The sequence below is a fragment of the Aotus nancymaae genome, unplaced genomic scaffold (genome assembly GCF_030222135.1).
Source record: "Aotus nancymaae isolate 86718 unplaced genomic scaffold, 86718_ANA_hifiasm-v0.15.2.pri h1tg000008l, whole genome shotgun sequence".
In the NCBI taxonomy this organism is placed as follows: Eukaryota; Metazoa; Chordata; class Mammalia; order Primates; family Aotidae; genus Aotus; species Aotus nancymaae.
The window spans coordinates 60,310,143-60,334,646 of record NW_026988419.1 but is presented as its reverse complement, the minus strand read 5'-3'; the positions used below and the strand labels follow the sequence as shown (position 1 = coordinate 60,334,646).

The window sequence follows — 24,504 nt, the reverse complement described above, 5'->3', positions numbered from 1 at the left end:
ATTGAAAGAAAAGCAAAGACTAGGGTAAGGAAAGAGACAACATGTCTCAGGAAAACATATGAAGTTTTAAGTCCACTGGTAAGGAGGCATCCCCTAGTTCCCAAGGGAGGAACGATTAAGAAGTACTCATTTTGTCCTGGGTATAGGACAATAACCTCTTTCATGTGGTCATTGGCATAGGTGAGTCTGGACTGACATGAACACAGTAATATTTGTTCTAATAAATGGCACCTATAAAGAAAACGCTTACAAGTTCGTATTCCATGAACTCTACTTACCACATCCCATGACTCCACCAGTGGAATGCTTTTAAGTAAGGTTCCATATTCATTACAGTGGAAATCCAAGTGAGCTTTTCCTTCAGCATCTATTTGAGTAACAGCTACCACAGAAAGCAAATCTAACTCATCTTCATAGTCCACAATTTTGAAAGTCTTGGGGAAAGAGGGATAAAATAGGAAAAGAGGCAAAATCCAGTTATTCAAGTAGGCTTATTTCTGAATTTATAGTTTAAGTATTCTATTACTTATAAAAATATGGGAGAAGAATGAAGGAAAGGGAAGAATAACAGGTAGAAATGTGTCTCTGTTTATATGCCTAGTAAAACATCAGTTCCAAGATTTTCAAGAGTTAAGCAGTATCCTACAGATTTTAAGAAACAAAACCAAGTCTACATAGATCTGAGCCAAAGTATAAATGAAATTCTCTACAGTGACAGCAAATCAGAGCTTCTCTAAATGTAAAAGAGTATCCAACTGTTGTCTCTGACGAGTGTGTTTGCTGATTCTTGGACAGGACTAAACACATGGAGCTCAGTTCTGAAACCTGAAGACTGCTCACTGAGCTCTAAAAGTTCTCACCCCAGAAAAACATAGTCATTTCTAGAAGGACGGATAACCCATCATATGCTACTTATGACTTTCTATCACCTTTTCAAAAAAATCCTTTTTGGTTTTGGCCAGGCGTGGTGGCTCATGCCTATAATCCCAGCAATTTGGGAGGCCGAGATGGGTGGATCACCTGAGGTCAGACGTTCAAGACCAGTCTGCCCAACATGGTGAAACCTTGTCTCAAAAAAAAAAAAAAAAAAAAAACTTAAAAAAAAAAAAAAAAAGGCCGGGCGTGGTGGCTCACGCCTGTAATCCAAGCACTTTGGAGGCCAAGGTGGGTGGATCACCTGAGGTCAGGAGTTCAAGACCAGCCCGACCAACATGGTGAAACCCATCTTAAAAAAAAAAAAATCCTTTTTAGTTTTTTAAATAAAGCAAAAATGGCTGCTTACACTTGAGGGAGAATATTAGGAAATGAAATCCAACCCACGGAACAGGATTGGGACAAGAGAGTTAGCTATGGTAAAGAGAGAAAAATCCCAGAACTCTGTCTCAAGGAAGAAAACCCAAGACTTCAGAAACCTTGCAGGGAAAGCAGATCAGAGTCCAACCATCCAGGAATGGACCACAGGGAGGTACCTCTTGGCTGAATGACTGGCATTAACGTTAAAGACAGGCATAGCATGTTTCTCTCTATCACTATGCACTAATTCTTCATCTATGTTTGGTCAAACTGCTCTTTAATCCATTGACATTTTCTGCCTTTACCTCCTTAAGACATAAAAACTTATATGGATTTATTAGCTGGGATTTTTGAAATTTACTATTGCTTTATTTTCTTTTTGCCTTCACCTTACCATGGTCAAACTTCAAAGGGTGACTTCTTGCCTTGGTGCCAGTGATTTTATAGATTTTAGTCATAATTTCTTCAAACTTTTCCTTTACAGGCTAAAAGATTTTGTTTTTTAATCTCATGATACAAAGCATCTCTCTTTTGCTACCACCTTTCACCCCTTAATGACTTATGCTACCTTTTGGAAAGTTTAGTATATCTTTCTGGAATATAGTTTTATATGCAGAGTATGTAGCTTTCTTCATTGTTCTCAATAGGTTTGTATAGTCCAAAATAATATTTTTTTGTGCCTTTTTTTTTGAGAACAGCTACATACTGGGCCACCTCTAACCTATTTTAAAAGAAGTTCAAAAACTGTCCTTAGAAGGCCACTCTAATGTTTCTACCTAAAAATGATCACACAAATAATATAGTTAGATAGGCTAAATAGATTTAGAATTTATGCAATGGTTTAAATATTTAAAGCATAATCACTATCAGTTGATTTCATAAATACTTCCAATGCCTCTTTAAAGGAAGGGGATAAAAATGTATTAGCTCAGTGACTGGTAAAGCCAAGTTGAAGATAACAGTTGAACTGATTTATCATGCCCTCATGTCCTCTTCCTCTGGCCCATGGACATTAACAAACATATTCAAGTCTAGCAAGTAAAAAAGGGCAAAAACCATAAAGTCATCAGGATGTAACTCAAGAATTTTCCATGAAGAGATTTCCCTAGAAAATATGCATATCAACAAAACAAAACAAAACAAAACAATAATAGTGTTTTCAAATTATTTTGGTCCTATGAACTTTTCTGCAAATAAAACTTCATGAATAATTACAATATGAAAGGAGAGAATGGTTGGGTTGCACTGGTTGAAATAGCATGCACAACCCTACCCAATTGGCCTGCTTGGAACTCTTCACCCCCAACCTCTACCCCAGGGCATGGGAAGTATTAATATGAAATTCACAATGCAAGGACACGCTGGTTTGGTTTGTCATCTCTGGTCAAAGCAATACCTCTTGTTCTGGGTCATCATCCAGAAGGTTAAAACTTTTTTTTACCACCCGTCCAGAAGCTGTAACAGTGAGTACATTTTCATTCTATCATATGGAGAGAAATAAAAAGATATTACAAGTTCCATTACATGTGGTCAAAGGCAAAACTGCATTAACAAATTTGGTAAAACTTACCAACCCTTTTCCCATATCCACAATTCTTTCCTCAACTGAAAAAATTCTGAATCAGATTTCTGATCCTCCATTTAATTAAAAAAAAAAAATACATCCCCCCACCCCACACATATACACACACATATGCCACCATGCCTAGCTAATTTTCTATTTTTTTGTAGAGACAGGGTTTCACCATGTCACCCAACCTGATCTCGAACTTCTGGACTCAAGCAAACTGCCTGCTTTGACTTCCCAGAGTGCTGGGATTACAGGTGTGAGGCACCACGCCTGGCCCAAAAATACTTTATTAAAGTTTTTAATGGCTAAAACACCAGAACGGGCAACAAAATCAATTATTTAAAAGATTAGAGATTAGACACCTCATTCACCTGACTTTTGTCTTAGTATATAGGACAGCAAATAAAGAGTGCATCTGTTTTTAGAAATTTCCCTCCTCATAATTTTCTTTGTGGTCTTAATTTATACGCTAAAGGAAAAAGTACCATATAGAGTTAAAGTATGGTATGTGATTTTTAAAGATTTATATATACCCCAATTAAATTCAACTTTGCACAAGTAATTAGACCCAAAGGTTGACAATTCATCAATAAAGAAGAGAAATTAAGAAAGAAAACAGAAATCAGCAAAAGATAAACTCAATATAGTCAACTTTCTTCAAATCTCAAATGTACCTGGGGCTAAAACTTGCTACTCATGTAGACAAAATGCACAGATTTTATAGGGCTGTGCTGTTGTTTCCAGCTACACTCAAAAGCAAATATATTAGCATATTATATTCTTATGTAGAAAGACAATGCTATACAAAGGATTTTAAAGTACTCTTACTTACTTTATTGTTCTCCCTGTTGGCCAAAATGACAAAATCTTCAGAGATCTGATGCTGAGAACTATTATTTTCTATTTCACTTAGCTTCAAAACTCTGAGAAGTAAAAAGAATTTTGAGAACCTAAGATTTCAAAACACTATCACGGTGACAAAGTTTAAGTATTGAAATAAAACTCAACAAATAAAAATTATAGTACAACACTGAGGTGGTTCTCTTGATTAGTCTGCATACTAATATGTGATCACTAAACGTCCATGAACTCCTTCAAAGTCAGAGATTCTGTTAAACAGAAAAACATGGGAACTGTGACAATAGGTGCTATTGAAGTAGGCAATAAATCAGCTTGCTCAGGCCTAAGCTGTTTTCCAAACTGGCTTAATGAAAGTTACTCTTAAGAACTTTGTCTCTGCTATGCTGTAACAGGTCTCTAACATTTCAGCTCTAAGAATTATAACAGATATTTGCATTTTTATTTCTGAAGTAGAATGAGCAAGACTTAGGGTTAACTATAAAGAAATTCAATCAGCAATGAAATCTATACCTAAATCGATTTAACTGAGAGTTTTCATGATAGAGTAATATTTAAAAACAACTGAAAATGCTGTTTTTTATTAGGATTGATTATATTTAAAGATTTGGGCTTTTTGAATGCAAATGGCCTCATGGATCAAGCCTATTAAGCAAGAGAAAATAAAATAATTTGCTCACCACCCACAGAAATCTGTTCACATCATTAACAAGCTTCAAAAGCACAATGTTTTACAAGCTCAAAGTCTCAAATGCAGAAAAAAAGAACAGCAGAGAGAAGCAGCTACATGGCCAGAGAGTGCTGGAGGCCTCAGAATTTCTGAAGACAAAGAGATCAAATAATAATTTAAATTACTCACTTAGTTTTCTTAATTAGTGCCAATATTTTTAAATGCTTATCTTTTAAAACATGGCAAAAGGCCATACACTCTTTGTGGGCCTTGTTTTCTTAAGTTCAAACTAATAAGGGTGGTAACAAACATTAAAAGTAAGGCTTACTGAAGCAGAACCACAGCTTAAGATGTGTAAAAATTAATAATCTTATTTTATTAAATCCTTTCATCTTCCTTATATTAATAATAGATCCAGAGAGGTAGACTGATTACCATGAAGCATAAAAAATAAAGAAGGCAGACATTTCCCTTCTTTATTTTTAATTTTTTTAGAGACAGGGTCTTACTCCATTGCCCAGGCTGTAGTACAGTGCTACAATCACAGCTCACTGCAGCCTTAAACTCCTGGGCTGAGCTGATCCTCCTGTCGAAGCCTCCTGAAGAGCTAGGACCCTACGATGATTGCCCACCCTCATGCCTAGCTATTTTTTATTTTTTGTAGAGACAAGGTCTCACTATGTTGCCCTGGCTGTCTCCAACTCCTGGTTTCAGGGGATCCTCCTGCCTTGGCCTCCCAAAGTGCAGGATTACAGGCCTAAACTATCATGTCCAGACACTTCTCTTCTTATTCAATAAATACTTATTGAGCATCTACTCTGGGCCAAGGACTATGCTTAGTGCTGGGGTTATAGGCTCTTTCCCTGTCATCATAGAGTCTATGATACCAAAATAAGGTATTTAAGCAGATGATCACAAAATAATTAAGTTGCTCTAAGTGCTACAAAGGAAGATGACACAGCGGGTGCAATGAAAATATGATGGGCAAGCAAATCTAACTAACAAGGGGCATCAGGGAATGTCTGTGCAAAAGTGACATTGAAGCTGGGCCATAAATATGAATAGAAATTAGGCAGGAGAACAGATAGGGGAAACAGACTCCAAACAGAGGGAACAGGCCCTCAGTTTTCTGAAAAGGCAGCAGAGTAAACTGAGTTGGAGGAGGGTCTTTCGGACGATGCTAACTATGTTGGTTTTTATCCTAAGAGCAATGAAAAGTCATAAAAAGGGTAAAGCACTAGAATTCACTTGCATATTTTTTGTATTTCTTCATGTTCTTAAAAATCGTGCTAGCTGCTAAGAAGAAAACAGTGCAAGAGTGGATCCTGGAGCCCTGGAGTGGGCTATTACTGTAGCCTAGGCTAGTGATGACAGTGGCCAAGGGCAGAAATAGGCAGATTTAAGAAATAATTCATAGCAAAATAAACTGGATTGAGAGGATATATGATGTGTATGTATGACAGAAAGAGAAAGCATGTAAGTATTTAAATGTATGCACACTGATGAAAGACAAATTGGTAAGAAGGTATCAAGAATGATTCAAGATTTCTGGAATGAGTTGAAATGAGCAGTTTGGGCCAGCATATACATTTTGGAGTTCTCACGGATACATGATCTTGAAGCCAAGGGAATAAATAGAATCATGCAGAATGGAAATACTGAGTGAGAAGAGAAGAGAGCCTGAGACCCGACTGAGGACATCCAACAATTAAAGGCTGGGTAGAGAAGGAAGAGTACGAAAGCATACTAAAAAAGATAAATAAAAGAGGAAAATATTCTGGACTGTGGTGTCAGGAATGTCAAGTGAGAAGTGTTTAAGGGAAGTAGAGGTCAGCTTGTGCGAGATGTGTGTGCCCTGAAAGCAGTAAAAATAAAACAAGGTTTACTTCAAGCAATCCACTATCTTTCCTGTGTCAAGGCTGCCTTTCAGAACAAACAATCTTATTTCTTATTAATCCTAGAGAATTAATTAAGACCTGATGAGAAAGGGTCAGTCTGTAATTCCCTCGCATATCATCCATCAAATAACTTATTCAAATCTAATACTTACAAACAGTATTGCTGAGGCCGAAAGAATAACTCAGGTCTTCTATACGCCGGTCTCTGAGGAAGCACCCAACAACAAGCTAATTATTTCCATTAATTAGCTCACTAGTTCACTGGCAAAAATAAGGATGCCAATAAATGCTACCAAAAGCTGCTCTTAACTTTTAAGTGCTAATGAGATTACTCACTTGACTTGATTTGGGCCAACATGTATTATTCTACCAGAAGCATCAGGATGGAAATAGATCCAGTCAGATTCTAGAGAACAACAATCCATTTCTTGGATCCCATTTTTTGCCTGAAGTTGGAAAAAAATATTGAAGACAAAGATTAAGAGAAAAATCAAATAATTTAAAAAATCTAACCCAAGTGATAGATCAGTAGGTCAAGGGTACAGGGAAGAAAAAATATTAACCAGTTAAAGTGGAATATATCTGAGGGCCAAATGAGGATATGCAAATTTGAGAAATTCTGAATATTTAAATTCAGAAATGTAATGGATTTGCTCTGTAACATACCCTATACATCACACACAGTAGTAAAAACACAAGAGATACCATATCTCAAGCATCTACTTTGTGTCAAGAACTGCATTCGATGCTTTATAGTCATTGTTTTGTTTGATCTTAATAACACTCAAAGGAAGTATTGAAAACTGATACAGAAAGAGAATAAATCATTTGCTCAATGTTTCTTTGGTGTGTGTGTTTTTAAGTAGAGTCTTGCTATGTTGCCCAGGCTGGTATCAAACTCCTGGCCTCAAGTGATCCTCTCACCTTGGCCTCTCAAACTGCTAGGACTACATGTGTGAGCCACTGCACCTGGCCTTGTTCAATATTTTGAACTTACTAAACAGCAGATCTGACTCCAAAACCCATAGACTTTCTATTATGTAACTCTGCCATAATCATGCATATGCATTTCTCCACAATGTCTTCCTCTCTTCCTATCCCCAACTATCTTTCAATCAGAAGAGCAGATAACAAAAAAATGAAAATGTAAACAAACCTAAAGTCTCAGACATGGGTCATAAAATCTTAGATAAGATTTTATATCTTATCTAATATATATCTAATACTGCTTAGCTTTTAAGGCAAGAAATGATCTAATACTGCTTAGCTTTTAAGGCAAGAAGAGATTTCACTGTAGTATACTTAGATATTAAAATAAAGAAAAAAACCATCTGTTATGTTATCACATGTGTACACAAATGTTTTACCTTATATCCAAGAGCACTGGGAATGAATGCCAATTTGGATGTATTAACTTCACTGGCTTTACAGAAGCCATTTAATTTAATTTCTCTAATTTAAAATGAAATGATGCCATATTTCCTACTAGATATTTATGAGTTTTGTAACACTAAAGCTTCTAAATTCCATTAGCATATATTGATAGGCTACTATGTTCTAGGTATCGGAATAGGCATTCAGACCTCACATAAATTAAACATAATCTTTGCCATCAAGAAGCTTATAGTCTGGGGGGAGGCAGAAACATAAACAAAAAATAATAAGGCAGTGGCTCAATAAGTGATTGAGCCATGCACCAGATTATTAATTATCAAGCACTCAACCCAAGTGAGTAGACTTTTGGGAGTTAAAAAAAGGTTGAAATAAGCCTTTGGGATAAGCAGAAAATAGCTACAAATAAAAGACAGTAAAATAAAAAATATGTAAGTGTTAATAGGCCAAAGGTGGTGGCTCATGCCTGTAATCCCAGCACTTTAGGAAGCTGAGGCAGGCGGATCACTTGAGGTCAGGAGTTTGAAACCAGCCTGGCAAACAAGGTGAAACTCCATCGCTACTAAAAGTGCAAAAATTAGTCGGCATGGTGGCATGCGCCTGTAATCCCAGCTACTCAGGAGGCTGAGGCAGGAGAATTGCTTGAACCCAGGAGGCAGAGGTTGCAGTGAGCCAAGATTGTGCCACTGCACTCCAGCCTGGGTGACAGAGCGAAACCCTGTCTCAAAACAAAACAAACAAAACAAAATTATAGAAGTGAATCTATATAGTATGCACATAAACATGAGTAGCAGGTACAATTTAAATTGAAAAGTATAATATCCAGCCATGAGACTGGAGAGGTAGGCGGAGCTATATTGTAAGTGCTTTGTATGCTGTGATTTATTTTTATTTTTTATTTTTTGAGACAGGGTCTCACTCTGTTGCACAGGCTAGAGTGCAGTGGTGTGATCTCGGCTCACTGCAGCCTTGACCTCCTGGGCTCAAGCAATTCTCTTACCTCAGCCTCCCAAGTAGCTTGGAGCACAGGTGCACACTACCACACCTGGTTAATTTTTGTATTTTTTGTGGAGATGGGGTTTCACCATGTTGCCCAGGCTGGTCTTGAACTTCTGGGCTCAGCGATGTGCCTGCCTAGGCCTCTCAAAGTGTTGGGATTACAGGGGTGAGCCACTGCGCCTGGCCTCATGATTTTTAAATTTTTGGAATGTAATACATTTTATGTATCAAATTTATGAATTTCAATTTTTTGAGAATTTCTACAAGAATCCTAATTATATCTAATAGTGGCATTAGTATATTTTACATAAAAGAAAATTAAAGTAAATAAATATGTTGATTGTAACCACTGAAATTAATATGTCCATGGCTATGAACACTTTCTGAAATCTTAAGTTTGGCTGCTTATATGTTTTTTATGTATCTACTCTTCGGATTAACAGGTGGGGAGTTAATAGGCATTATGAGTCATTAAGGCAATGTCACAGTAATAAAACTGTTCACTAAAAGGACTAAAAACTTCCCCTGGATTTGGCAGTTATTTAAGAGTATGCTGAAATATAGATTTGGATAAATGTTATAATCAGTTATTATAGAAGGAGAGTATGTGACAAGCATGCTTGATATACACGTTGAAGGCCATTATCTAGATATAAAGTCATTTCTTGGAAACCATAGGGGATGGCTTCCAGGACCCCTCACAAATACCAAAACCCACAGATGCTCAAGTACCTTATATAAATGGTGCAGTATTTGTATACAATCTATGCACATCATCCCATATACCATCTTTTTTTTCCTGAGTATTTCCAATCCATAGTTGGTTGAATACACAGATGTGGAACCCATGGGTATAGAGGGCCAGCTGTATGTGTGTGTGTGCGTGCGTGTTTGTGTATGAAATAATAGGTATTATCAGTTCTTATAAAAAAGGATATGTGTTAAATGTCCAGCATGTGAACTGTGCAGGAATTCACTAGATGTAAAGTTAAGTGAAAAAGAGATGTGACAGGTCCTGGTGGCTGAATGATGTCCACTGGCTGGGAGGTGGCCAATCAAACCAAGACTTGTCACAGTGGAAAACAGCTGTTAGAGTCTTTTATAAAAGAGAATGCCACCGGGCTGGGCCAAATAGGAGCTGCCGTGTGGTAAATATTTGGAAAAATATAAGGGAACAATGCTCCTACAAAAGAAAACGGGAAGACACTATACGAATTGTCCCCTGATGGCCATGAAATCAAGGGAAGTGGATAAATGGACCCAACACTATGCTGACTTGCAACATGCTAAAAGGTGATCTGCAACATGCTGAAAGGTGATCTGTAACTCTAAAGCCACTGGAGCCAACAGTGACTGATTAAGCAAGATCTGGAGACATGAGTGTAGCATAAGCTGAACCTGCCTCAAAAAAACCGCAAATTCTTCTGATATATCAAGAAGGAGGATCACTTGAGGCCAGGAGTTCAAGACCAGCCTGTGAAACACAGTGAGACCCCCATCTCTACAAAAAATGAAAAGCTAGCCAGGCATGGTGGTACGGTCCTGTAGTTCCAGGTACTCGGGAGGCTGAGGTGGGAGGATCACTTGAGCCCAGGAGGTTGAGGCTGCAGTGAGTTCTGATTGTGCCACTGCACTCCAGGCTGGGCAACAGAGTGGAATTCTGTCTCTAAATAAATAAATATAAAATGGAAGTAGTGTTTGTTACACTGACACATCTATATGAAATGAGAAAAAATATCAACAATGAAAGTTTGAATGATTTTTCTGTAATGCTCGGGCGTCTGAGACAGGAGGATTACTTGAGCCCAGGAGGTTGAGGCTACAGTCAGCTATGACTGTGCCACTGAACTCCAGACTGGGTGACAGAGTGAGATCCTGTCTCAAAAAACAAACTAACCAACAGAAAACATAATCAGCAATACAAAACAAAAATGGAACCCCCTCAACTCACTTTTTGCACTTACCACAATCACTGTACTTAATACACTGCATCTTGTTTTTCTACATGTTTGCTTTGAGAGTATAACTTGAGGGAAGAGACTGTGCCCTTAGTCATGTCTGGCACATGGTAGGCCCTCAATAAATGTTTATTAAATGACAAATCAATGTCTAAGCCATTTTAAAAAAGAAAAGTGAATTCAAAGTGTAGAAATTTCCATTGTTTTACTATGTACCATTTCTACCTACTCTGCCTTAAAAATTCAAAGTGCTTCAAGTTACGTACACTGTGACCACCAAAGTTGCATCTGGTTCTGCTCTGGAAGGCAAAGAGAAACAAACCATGGAGAAGCAGAACAAACAACACATTCCACCAGCAATTTCAGAAGCAACGTGAATACATTCCATCAGTGATTCCCACTGTGGAGAGGTTTTACCTGAAATCCCATGCTGGGAGATTGGTGAGATTAAAAAATATACATAAAATTCTTGGTGCCATAAGAATCTTCAAATGTTAATGTTTTAAAATTATGGGTCAAACACACAAATGTTTGCTATATTGTCTGTATTCTTCTGTATTATAAATTGTTCACAAATTATTAAAACAAATGCAGAAAAAAGTAATTCTGAGGAATGTGGGCCTATTTGAGAGGCAGAAAATAAAGAATTTGATACAAATTTTCTACTAAATAGTCTGATCACTCACTTACCAGGGAATTGTCTTTTAGGGCACAAATATGGAAAACTCCTTTCTGTTTCTTTTTATTAGGTGTGATGATGTAGTGCCAAGGATGGCCTCCAATCTGAAAAGCATTCTCCAGGGATGACACCTCAAAGAGCAGTGGTGGTGTGTCTGTAGAGACAGGAAAAGGAATTCATTAGCTGCACTGTCCTGGGGCCTCTGTACTATTCATTAACTGAATTCAACCTTTCTTTGCATGCAACATCTATTAATTTCTACTAATGAAAAATTACTATGTTCAAGAAAATAAAATACAATCAGGTAAGGAGTTTATTGTGAGAAAAGAAAAAGCTAGTCAGAACCAAAATTAGGCCGCATCAACTTCCCAGGCATTTGTTTTCAGGGTAGGTATATGTGGCCTGCATGTGAGCAGAGATTAAAACTGGGCTTAAGGCGTTTATGATGGTAAGGAATGACAAAGTACATTTAATAAAAGTAGCTGCCATTTACTGAACATCTACTATGGAAAAGACTCTGGGTTAGATATTATTTCCAACTCTCATAATAATCCAACAAGATAATTAGGTCTAATAATTCCCTCAAATGTGAGGAAGAGATCTTCTACATCCTGGACTAATAGGCATACTCTCAGATATACATCTATCTTTCTTAAGATTTCTAGTACAGAGACAGTATTAGTCACAATGAATGCAACCACTTAGGATAGGGTCTGTCACAATGAAAGCTTTATTACAGGACAGTCACTACTACTAACATTACCATCAGACAAGTTAACTTTAAGGTAGTTCAGATATATCCAGTCTGTTTCTTTTGAAGACTGACACCGTAAAGTAAATTTCTGTTGGTGCTTTTTGGTGTTCTTCTTTGATCACAACTTTAAGTAGAGCATAATAGATCTATTCTTAGATATATAAGTGGACTTGTGCATTTCAAACCTGTGTTAAGGGTCAACTTTCATAAAAAGTAGCTCACAAACAATCTTGAGGAAAAAGAAGAGACAGGTATAAACATATAAAATATATGTCAAGTGCTTTTTTTTAACCTTTTAAGAAAAGGGTAGTATCTTTAATATATAAGGATCCTTTTAAGCAATAAAAGGTATAAACACCCCAATAGAAAAATGTATGAAAGACATGAGTTGGCAAATTATAAGAGAAATACAAACATTGTATGTGATGATATGGTGAAGAAGAGAAGAATTATTAAAAGAAAAGCATACACTTAGAGTTTGAATTTGGGGCTCAAAATCAACTAGGTATGTTATAGAGAATATGAAATAGTTATTCAAAATAGAGAAAACAACCAGTACGAACAGACGTATTTAGAAATACTTTTCCCAGCAACTGCAAAAAATGACCCAAAAGTAGCAATATTACTCTGCCCACAACTCTGGTGTTCCCTGCTAACCTAAGAACCCAAATTTTGATCTCTAATATTATTCTTAATGAAAAAGGCCCAAAAGTTCTCAGTGTAGCTGATTCCACGTCTTGTGGTGAGAAAATTTTAGGATAGGTGTGGACCATCCCTTGTTTTGAGAACGCAAGGATATTTACAAGGATATCAGAGGGTAGTGTTAAGAGTAGGAGAGCCAGCAAAAGGGCTTCCACTTGCTACACTGGGAAAAAAGGGGGCCTTAAAAAGAAAATAAATATGACTAATTAAAATACTATGAGTCTGTGAAAAGTCAAACAATAATACTTTAAAAGACTATTTTAACATAAAGTGCACAAAATAACTGTATTATTTATCAAGGAAGAAGGGCTACACCTGTAATACAATATATTTTTCTAGAAATTTTTAATGTAGGGGATAATTAACCTTACATATTTCTTCTACCAACTATTTACTTAGAAAATTTGGCCAGTTGTGGTGGCTAATGCCTGTAATCCCAGCACTGTGGGAGGCTGAGGTGGGTGGATTGCTTGAGCCCAGGAGTTTGAGACCAGCCTGGGTAACATGGCAAAACCTCAATTCTACCAAAAATAAAAAAACTAAAAATATTTAGATACATGTTAAATAAAATTATAAGGTATAGAATAAAGGATATAATATACTGCATTTGATATAAGAAAGAAGATTAAATGTTTAAAGTATACAAACACACATCTGCTTATTTTTGCTAAAAGAAACAAGAGCAAGCTAAACCAGAATCTAAAAACAATGGTTATTGATGGGAGTAACAGGATTAAAGGAAATAATAAAAAATAAAAACAGAAAGCAATGAAATAGAAAATGGGGCTGGGCACAGTAGCCTATGCCTGTAATCCCAGCACTTTGGGAGGCTGAGGCGGGTAGATCACCTGAGGTCAGGGGTTCAAGACCAGCCTGGCCAACATGACGAAACCCCACCTCTACTAAGAATTAAAAAAAGAAATAGCCAGGCATGATGGTGTGCACCTGCAGTCCCAGCTACCCAGGAGGCTGAGGCAGAAGAATCACTAAACCCAGGAGGTGGAGGTTGCAGTCAGCTAAGATCGCGCCACTACACTCCAAACTGGGTAATAGTACAAAACAAAACAAAACAAAAAAGGGAAAAAAATTTCTCAGAGTATATCTTTTTATACAGCTTCAATCTTTCAACTATATATACATTTCACAACTTCAAGAATAAACTGAAAAAGAAAACAGCAAACCCCAAAATCAAAAATAAAATCAAACAAACAAATCTAATTAAATCATGCTGGTAGCTTAATCCTATAGAAAAATGATTTAAAATTGCCTTTGAACACATCACTCCATGTATATGCTTACTGGGCTGTATACTAAGGAGAAAAGAAACTGTAGGAGAATCCTAACCTTCAATCCATAGTTCTATTTTTTTTATTTTGGAGACAGAGTCTCACTCTGTCACCCAGGCTGGAGTCCAGTGGCGCAATCTTGGCTCACTGCAACCTCCACCTTCTGCGTTCATGTGATTCTCCTGCCTCGGCCTCCCGAGTAGTTGGAATTACAGCTGGTACATGCCACCATACCTGGCTAAATTTTTTGTATTTTTAGTAGAGATGGGGTTTCAACATGTTGGCCAGGCTGGTCTCAAACTCCTGACCTCAAGTGATCCACCCACCTCAGCCTCCCAACATGCTGAGATTACAGGTGTGAGCCAACGCAACTAGCCCATACTTTAGTTCTTAGTAGTAACACTGGTACTGCAATTTTAAGACTATCATATGTATATTGTAGGATAAAGTTTTATTAGAAATCAAGAAGTTCAGTATGAGTTAAAAAATACAAATATAAAATCTAAAAAGAATGGCTAAATTTGGTAATATGAAAATGAGCTAATGAATTTTTGTTTTAATGTAATTTTCAGCTCTGTTCATTAAAAGGACCTAAAAGTAAAGATATCCAACCGCAATGAACACAACTAGATCTGGGTCTCTGTTGTGAGTTGTTTTGTGTTCCCTCAAAAGATATGTTCAAGTCCTAACCCCCGGTACTGGTAAATGTGACTTTATTTGCAAATAGGATCTTGTAGATTTAATCAAGTTAAGATCATTCCTTATAAGGAGAAAAAGATTTGAAGACACAGAGGGAGAAAGTCCATGGAAAAGCAAGAGGCAGAATCTGTAGTTATGCTGCCACAAGCCAAGGCACACCAAAGATTGCGAGCAACCACCAGAAGCTAGAAGAAGAACGGATTCTTCCCTAGAGCCTTCAGAGGGAGGCTACCTCTGCCAACACCTTAATTCCAAATTTCTAGCCTCCAGAATGGTGAGAGACTAAATCGCCATTGTTTAAAGCTGCCCAGTTTGTAGTGTTACTCTCTAGGAAACTGATAGTCTCTAATGATGTTCTCTACTAAAACGGCTCCCTGTCAGAAATAGGAAAGTAAAAGGTAAGCCTGTGACACATTATTGTTCTGGAAAGTGAGGAAATTCTCAAGATTACTGGGGTGTGTCAAAATGGAGTTTCTGTTGGCCAAATTCAGGACAATTTGAGCATCACTAAGAATAATAACTTTAATATATAATATTGAACAAATAAAAATCCATGAGTCTATTGTGTTTATATATGTGTTTATCTGTAAAATATTTTGCCACCATCAAAAGTGACTATTATACTAACTCCTTGCTCTGAATATTGATAATTAAATGGAAGAAATAAGACTTTACCTTGCCTTTTGTAAGGAATTACAGTTTATCTCTAGTTGATGAGTTAAAGCTTTTATTTCTAGAAAAATGCCAGCTATTCAAGGTAAAAGGAGTAACAGAATTTTAAAAACTGCCATTCTGCAACTCACGTGACATAACTGATTCAGGCAAGGATCACTAATGGTTACAGAAATATTCTTATGCTATTTGTAATCACAAAATTAGAAACAAACTAAATGTCCAAAGTAGGGAACTGGTTAAGTAAATTAAGGTTCATTTGTAAAATGGCATATACGTCAAGTTCTTAACACCTCAAGGAGATGCACGCACACGCAGAGAACCACTTTTTGGCACAGGTAATACAAGTACTACATTTTAAAAGTAGCAGAAGATATAATGAAAACTAAGTCTTCCTTTGACCTGTATCTCTTCCGATATAACTATTTATCAAGTTTTTATGTGTCCTTTCAGATGTGCCAAGCAAATCCAAAAGCACATCACGATATATGGTCCTTTAATACATGAATATGAATACTTTTCACAAATGAGGATTTTTATATACAGTTTTGCACCCATTGTTTTCCACTTAATAATACATCCTGGAAATTATTCTATACCAGTGCAAAAAGAATTCCTCTTTTATTATTGAGTCTCGCTCCATCGCCCAGGCTGGAGTACAGTGGCACAGTCTTGCTCACTGCAACCTCTGCCTCCTGGGTTCAAGTGATTCTTGTGCCTCAGCCTCCTGAGTAGCTGGGATCACAGGCACATGCCTCCACATCTGGCTAATTTTTGGATTTTTAACAGAGACAGGGTTTCGCCATGTTGGCCAGGCTGGTCTCAAACTCCTGACCTCAAGTGATCCACCAGTCTTGGCCTCCCAAAGTGCTGGGATTACAGGCATGAGCCACCATTCCTGGCTAAAACTCTTCTTTCTTTCTAACAATTTAGCAATTAAATTTAGGATACAGCTATACAATGATATATCAATACTACTGTCATTTACCAATGTATACATTGTTTCCAATCTTTTGCTATTAGAAACAATATTTTAATTGTACATTTATCACTTTCCATACAAGTGAATATATCTGGGATAAATTCCTAGTACTGGAGTTGCTGGGCTCAACGAGTACATGCTTTTAAAATTTGATACGTATTAACAAAATGTCATATTGACAAATTGCTGGGGACCATAAAGGGTCCTAACAATAAATGAAAGTGGCTATTCTAAACTTTTACTAACCATATTGTATCAAAAGCTCTAATTTCTGATATTTAAGAATCTTAAGAGATGTATAATAATTTTAATTTACATTTCTCTTATCAGTGTCATTGAGCTTTGCACTCCCCTAATTAAAAGTCATTTATATTTCTGTTTCTTTTGAACAATATCCTTTGATCCTTTTATAATTGTGTTATCGCTCTTTTATTAATTTGTAGAACCCTTTATGTATTAAGGAAACTGCCCCATTATAGTACGATTTGTAATTATGTCCCCTGTTGTTTGAGTTGGTTTATGTTGTATACTTCTGGGGATTTTTCTGCCATGCAGAACTTTATTTTTATGTAATCAAATTTATCAATATCTTCTTTTATGGTTTTCAGTTTTGTGTCATACTTAAAAAGGTCTTCCCCACACTGAGATAAAAAGATTCTCCCAAGTTTTCTTCTAAAATTTTTAAGCCTTTGACCCATCCACTATTTATTTTGGCGTAAAGAGTGAGACAGGATTACAACTTTACTGTTTTCATAAGGCCACCTATTAAATTATCTAGATGGAAATTAATATTCATAATATATTAACATCAAAAAGTGGGTTAGGCTATAGATACATGCAACAACATGAAACGAATCTCAAATATAATATCCTGAGTGAAAGAAGCCAAACAAAAAAAAAATGCCATATGATTTCATTAATATAAAACTCTAGAAAATATAAATCTAATCTATAGTGGAAAAAAAGCAGATCATTGGTTGCCTAGCACTGGGTTAAGAGAGAAATTTACTGGGAAGGGCACAGGGGAATTTTTCGGGATGAGGAAAAGATTGTAAATCTTAACTGTAGCGGTGATTTCCTGGGTGTATACATTTGACAAAACTCAAAACTATACAGTAAAATGGATACATTTCAATTACCTGTAACTTATACCTCAATAGAGTTGATTTCTTAACAAGTGAGTTATGAAAGAACAATTATGGTATAATTCTTTTCTTGGTTTTAAACATATAGAAATATATACATTATAAGATCAGAAAATAACACATCAAGGTAATAATAGTTAACCCCATGTAAGAGGACTATAAATGTTTTACATTTTCTCTTTTGCTTATCTTTATTTCACAATTCTTTTCTTTTCTTTGTTTCTTTTTTTTTTTTTTTGAGATGGAGTCTTGCTCTGTCACCCAGGCTGGAGTGCAGTGGCATGATCTTGGCTCACTGCAACCTCCACGTCCCTGATTTAAGAGATTCTCTTGCCTCAGTCTCCCAAGTGGCTGGGACTACAGGCATGCACCACCAAGCCCAGGTAATTTTTTGTATTTTTGGTAGAGATGGGGTTTCACTGTGTTGGCCAGGCTGGTCTTGCACTCCTGACCTCAAGTGATCCACCTGCCTCAGCCTCCCAAAGTGCTGGGATTACAGGCATAAGCCACCAATCTGGCCAATTTCCCAATTTTTTAGATAATGCAAAGGAACTGCTTTTGCATTAAAAAAAAATTATTTCAAGTTAAAATAAATATTATTTGTATAGACCTTAAGACTGAAAAAAAATTTTGGAGAAATGAATGGGATTTAAGTCTCTACAATATTAACACTGAAAGCTTCCAATATAACTTACTACTTTTCTTAGCCATACATACAGAAATCATTGAATTTTTTTTTACGATGACAAATGATTTCATAGATCATGTTTTCAAACATTATTATTTCAAAGTTTCAAAATGTGAGGCCCAGAGAGGTTAAATAATTTGTCCACTATTAGCTAGGCACAGTGGGTCCAGCACTTTGGGACGATAAGGTGGGCAGGCTGCTTGAGCCTAGGATTTCAAGACCAACTTGAGCAACATAGTAAAACCCCATCTCTACCAAACAAAAATTATAAAAATTAGCTGGGTGTGGTGGCATGCACCTGTAGTCCCAGCTATTTGGGAGGCTAACATAAGACAATCACTTGAGCCCAAGAGGTGGAAATGGCAATCAGCTGTGATCTTGCCACTGCACTCCAGTCTGGGCAACAGAGTGAGACTCTGTCTCAAAATAATAATAGTAATAATAATAATAATAATAATTTGCCCACTTTCATACCACCAGTTAGTAGCAGTGTCACCCCTACTAGTTAGCAGACTAAGATTCTGATCCCAAATTCAGTCTTCTTTCTACAAACAGGGACAAAACTCCAGGGCAATCCTTTAGGCTCTATGTGCTTTGTCTTTATCATCTTTGTTATTTCTTTTACTACTTTTTATTTACACTTCAACAAGAATAATGCTACCATTTGGAAAAACTGTTCGAAATAACCCATTTCAAAATAACTCAGTTACCACTAGAGCCTGCAGTTTTAAAATTCTTAATAGATTCCTTTAATGTATTTGTATTGAATACAGGAGGTACTGCTAGGGCTGAATTTTCATAAAACTGCCTAATTCAGTTTGTCCAAGGCATCTAAAAACTTGAGGAATTTAAAAAATATTTATTTTGAACTTCATGAATAACTTACTTGAACTCTCAGTAGTTTTTATAATTTGTCATTTACTGCTAAAAATGACATCTTTTTCCTTTTGAACAATTACATCTTTCATTTCTATTTCTTGGTCTACTACTAATACAATGTTAAAGAAAAATGACAGAAAACATTCTTATCTTATTCTGAATATATTAGAAAATCCTTTGGAGTTTCACCTAAAAATATAATGCTTATTGGTTGGTTATAAATAAGAGAAATGTCCCCAACATGATAAGGAATGACTCTTAATGAACAAAAATTAAGACCGATATTAGGATAATAAAAATGTATTTTATTTTTTAGTTTACTCATGTGATTTTTACATCTACTAAATTTGTAAACATTAAACCATCCTTGAATTCCTGAGATGAACTCTGAACAGTCATGATTTATTTCTTTTAATGCACTACTGAATTTGACTAATAGTTGACTTTTTTTTTTTTTTTTTGAGATGGAGTTTCGCTCTTGTTGCCCAGGCTGGAGTGCAATGGCACGATCTTGGCTCACCAAAACCTCCACCTCCTGGGTTCAAGCAATTCTCCTGCTCAGCCTCCCAAACAGCTGGGATTACAGGCACCTACCACTACGCCCAGCTAATTTTGTATTTTTAGTAGAGATGGGGTTTCTCCATGTTGGTCAGGCTGGTCTTGAACTCCTGACCCCAAGTGATCCACCCATCTTGTCTTCCCAACGTGCTGGGATTACAGGTGTGAGCCACCACACTCAGCCAGTTGATTTCTTTTCTAACAACTGAATTTGATAAACTAGTTAAACATAGAACATTTTTACTATATTTATAGAATTCTATATAATTTTCTTTTTTGTGCTTTGGCCCTCTTTAAGTATACTGGGAAGTTCTGTCTGTGTCTAAGCTCTGTGTTCAGATAGCATGGTCATATTTTTCTTGGAAAACACCTTTCTTAGAGAGAGGGTAAATGTCATCAAATTGTAAAATATTAAGTTGTAAGAAAGCTAGGATGGTTGAGACGGAGTTTTGCTCTTGTTACCCAGGCTGGAGTGCAATGGCGTGATCTCGGCTCACCGCAACCTCCGTCTCCTGGGTTCAAGCAATTCTCCTGCCTCAGCCTCCCGAGTAGCTGGGACTACAGGCGTGCGCCACCATGCCCAGCTAATTTTTGTATTTTTAGTAGAGACGGAGTTTCACCATGTTGACCAGGATGGTCTCGATCTCTTGACCTCGTGATCCACACGCCTCGGCCTCCCAAAGTGCTGGGATTATAGGTGTGAGCCACCGTGCCCGGCCTGCTGCAACTCATTTTGCAGATAAGGAAATCAAGGATCAGAAAAGTAAAGTGAATTGCTAAAAGTCTCTGGACAAGCAATGCTCAGCATCCCCAGTTCAATGAATAACTGATAGATTTTCCTCAATATTTATTTGTTATTGAATAGCAAGGAATATTATATATAGGAATAAAATGAATTGAGTTTATAAATAAATGAGAAAAACATTTGGATGACTATAATTAATAACTATTTATATGACCACTTATTTTTTTAAGGTGAAAAAATACTATAGAGTAGCCATACCTGTGATTTTAATATTACAAGGAATGCCAAAAGGAGACTCTCCTACAGTTCCAGTAGTCCCACCCCATCTGCATGCACACCCTAAGTCAAGTTTCTGTTGCATGAACTAAAAACAAAACAAAACAAAAATTGTGGCTTTAGCACCTATTTATTTGCTATCTGGAGAGAACAAAAATAAAATTCACATGTATATGACAAAGAAAATATCTGTTTCCAATGGTCTTTCTGTTTATCTTTCCCACCACTGCTTTAAAAGTTACGTTGCCTTTCTAGATTTCTACAGTTTTTTAGAGCTGAAATCTACACAAGTGCCTTACTTTAAAAGCATCTCACTAAAAAAAAAAAAAAAAAAACATACTTTAGCCGAAACCTCATGCTAATAGTAATATGACAAATTATTTCAGTTTTCTCTACCTGTTCAGCGATGGTTTGGAAGCTATAGAGTCTGACCAGTCCTGAGTTGTACATCACAATCAGTATTCCATGAGACAAGGTAGCATCAGTAACGTTCCCAAAAATCTGGGGGTGGGGGGGAAAGACAGATATCACCTGAGAAAAGACTGGAAGTCCAACCCTCTAAATGTTCACAGTGGTTTATACTCTTGCTTAATATTCATGTCACTACTATAACACTGCTGCCTAGCATTAAAACCGGATTATAATTTGTCACCTTGAAGCTAGGGTGTTATTAGGGGTGAGCAGTAAGCCACTGGATTCTTCAACTGCAGCACTGATGGAAGTGCAGCACTGATGGAAGTGCAGCACATATCCCTTGGAATGATGCACTAGCATTCGTTTGCTTCATAGCATTGTCAATATCTATTAATAACAAATCCTATTCCTCATAGACACTGGCATACATCAGGGCCATGTCATTCTAAATGAGTATTTAATCTACTATTTCATATTATTCCAAGAACCCATTCTTCATGCTAAAATGTTTTTTATAGAGACAAATTTTTAGTTAATTAGAGGTGCCCAGCCCCTGGATAGTCTTTGATGCATAGTAAGTGAAAAATGTTCTTCAATCCAAAGTAACAATATTCAAAACCAAATCTCTCAAATTGCATATTTTTCTATTATTCTTATTTTTATACTATTCACCAGCTTAATCAAAAACAAACTACTTAAATGAAGATGTCCTTGTCCAATTACCTTGGAAATACAGGAATACAGAAAGATGTCCAATTACCTTGGACATACAGGAATAAACAAAAACAGTTTATGACTTTGCCAAGTGTTCGCTTCTGTTGTAGACTGCAAAAAGCACATATAATTACTTAATCTATAAGCACAGAGAGAACGATTAAATTATGAGTTTTACTTTTTGTCATCTCTTAGAAGGATTAAGTATTGTTTACTTTGACCTTGACTAGTTCATGACTTTTTAATTCACTGATCCTAGTTTCTCACTTTGAAAAGACAACTTGTCACTCCCCTTGAAAACCAGCACAAGAAAGGATGTCCACTCTCACCACTCCCATTCAACAGTGTATTGAAAATTCTAGCCAGAGCAATCAGGCAAGAGAAACAAATAAAAGGCATTCAAATAGGACGAAAGGAAGTCATACTATCCCTTTTCACATGACATGATCCTATATCTAGAAAACCTCATCGTCTCATCCAAAAGCTTCTTAAACTGATAAGCAACATCAGCAAAGTCTCAGACTAAAAAATCAATGTGCAAAAATTGCTAGCATTCCTGTACAACAACAGTCAAGCCGAGAGTTAAATAATGAACAAACTCCCATTTGCAGTTGTCACAAAAAGAATAAATTATCTAGGAATACAGCTAACAGGGAAGTGAAAGATCTCTAGAAGGAGAACTACAAATCACTATTCAAAGAAATCAGAGATAACACAAACAAATGGAAAACCATGGAAAGGAAGAATCAGTATCATTAAAATGTCCCTACTACCCAAAGAAATTTATAGATTCAATGCTAGTCCCATTAAACTACCACTGATATTCTTCGCAGAACTAGAAAAAGCTATTTTAGAATTCATACGGAACCAAAACAGAGTCCGAATAGCCAAGGCAATCCTAAGCAAAAAGAACAAAGCTGGAGGTATCAAGCTGCCTGACTTCAAACTATACTAAAGGGCTACAGTAACCAAATCAGCATGGTACTGGTACAAGAACAGACACATAGAATGAATGGAACAGCATAGAGAAACCAGAAATATTAATAAGACTGCATACCTATAACTATCTGATCTTTGACACTTGATAAAAACAAGCAATGGGGAAAAGATTCCCTATTCAATAAATGGTGCTGGGATAACTGGCTAGCCATATGCAGAAAATTGAAACTGGACCCTTTCCTCACACTATATACAAAAATTAACTCAAGATGGATTAAAGACTTAAATGTAAAACCCAAAATCATAAAAACCCTGGAAGACAATCTAGGTAATACCATTCTGGACATAGGCATGGGCATGATGAAGACACCAAAAGCAATTGCAACAAAAGCAAAAATTGACAAATGGGATCTACTTAAACTAAAGAGCTTCTGCACAGCAAAAGAAACTATCAACAGAGTAAACAGACAACCTACAGTATGGAAGAACATTTTTGCAATCCATGCATCTGATGACGGTCCAATATCCAGAATCTACAAGGAACTTCAACACATTTAAAAGAAAAAAAAAAACCCCATTAAAAAGTGGGGAAAGGACATGAACAGATATTTCTCAAAAGAAGACATACATGTGGCCAACAAGCACATGAAAAAAAGCTCAACATCACTGATCATTATAGAAATGCAAATCAAAACTACAACGAGGTACCATCTCATACCAGTCAGAATGGTTATGATTAAAAAGTCAAAAAATAGCAGATGCTGGCAAGGTTGTGGAGAAAAAGAAACACTTATACACTGTTGGTGAGAGTGGAAATTAGTCTCACCATTATGGAAGACAGTGTGGTGATTCCTCAAAGATCTAAAGACAGAAATACCATTTAACCCAGCAATCCCATTACTGAGTATATACCCAAAGGAATATAAATCCTATTATAAATATAAAGACACGTGCACATATATGTTCAATGCAGCACTATTCACAAGAGCAAAGACATAGAATCAACCTAAATGTCCATCAATGATAGACTAGGTAAACAAAATGCTGTACATATATACCATGGAATACTATGCAGCCATAAAAAGAACAAGATCATGTCCTTTGCAGGGACATGGATGAAGCTGGAGGCCATTAACCTAAGCAAACTAACACAGGAAGAGGAAACCAAATACTCCATGTTCTTGCTTATAAGTGGGTGCTAAATGATGAGAACATATGGACACATAGAGAGGAACAACACACACTGAGGCCTATTGGAGGGTGGAGGGTGGGAGGAGGGAAAGGATCGGGAAAAATAACTAATGGATACTAGGCTTAAAACCTCGGTGATAAGATAATCTGTACAACAAACCCCTATGACATATGTTTATCTATGTAACAAACTGGCACATAATGCATATGTACCCCTGAACTTAAAATTTTAAAATGTAGATATATAAAGAAAATTTTTAAAAAAAGAGAGAAAGAAAAAGAAAAAGAAGAAGAAGAGGACTTGTGTAATTCAAATTTTTTTTTTGATATCGAGTTTTGCTCTGCTGCCCAAGTTGGAGTGCAGTGGCGCGATCTCAGCTCACTGCAACATACACCTAAATTCAAGTGATTCTCCCACCTCAGCCTCCTGAGTAGCTGGGACTACAGGTGTGCACCATCATCCCTGGCTAATTTTTATATTTTTAGTAGAGATGGGGCTTCACCATGTTGGCCAGGCTGGTATCGTACTCCTAACCTCAAGAG

General features: G+C 36.6%; 1 protein-coding gene across 3 annotated transcripts in view; it reads right to left on the bottom strand.

Moving 5' to 3' along the window:
• Nucleotides 1-24,504, bottom strand: part of DCAF17 (DDB1 and CUL4 associated factor 17) — a 59,665-nt gene that overhangs the window by 16,984 nt on the left and 18,177 nt on the right. For all 3 annotated transcript variants that reach the window (XM_064373382.1, XM_064373381.1, XM_064373383.1), the window contains exons 7-13: nucleotides 21,100-21,204; nucleotides 20,686-20,791; nucleotides 11,329-11,471; nucleotides 6,626-6,735; nucleotides 3,696-3,786; nucleotides 2,690-2,773; nucleotides 279-434 (exon numbers count right to left, since the gene is read on the bottom strand). In XM_064373382.1, the coding sequence (XP_064229452.1) occupies nucleotides 279-434; nucleotides 2,690-2,773; nucleotides 3,696-3,786; nucleotides 6,626-6,735; nucleotides 11,329-11,471; nucleotides 20,686-20,791; nucleotides 21,100-21,204 (795 nt within the window). The remainder of the gene's footprint in view (nucleotides 1-278; nucleotides 435-2,689; nucleotides 2,774-3,695; nucleotides 3,787-6,625; nucleotides 6,736-11,328; nucleotides 11,472-20,685; nucleotides 20,792-21,099; nucleotides 21,205-24,504) is intronic.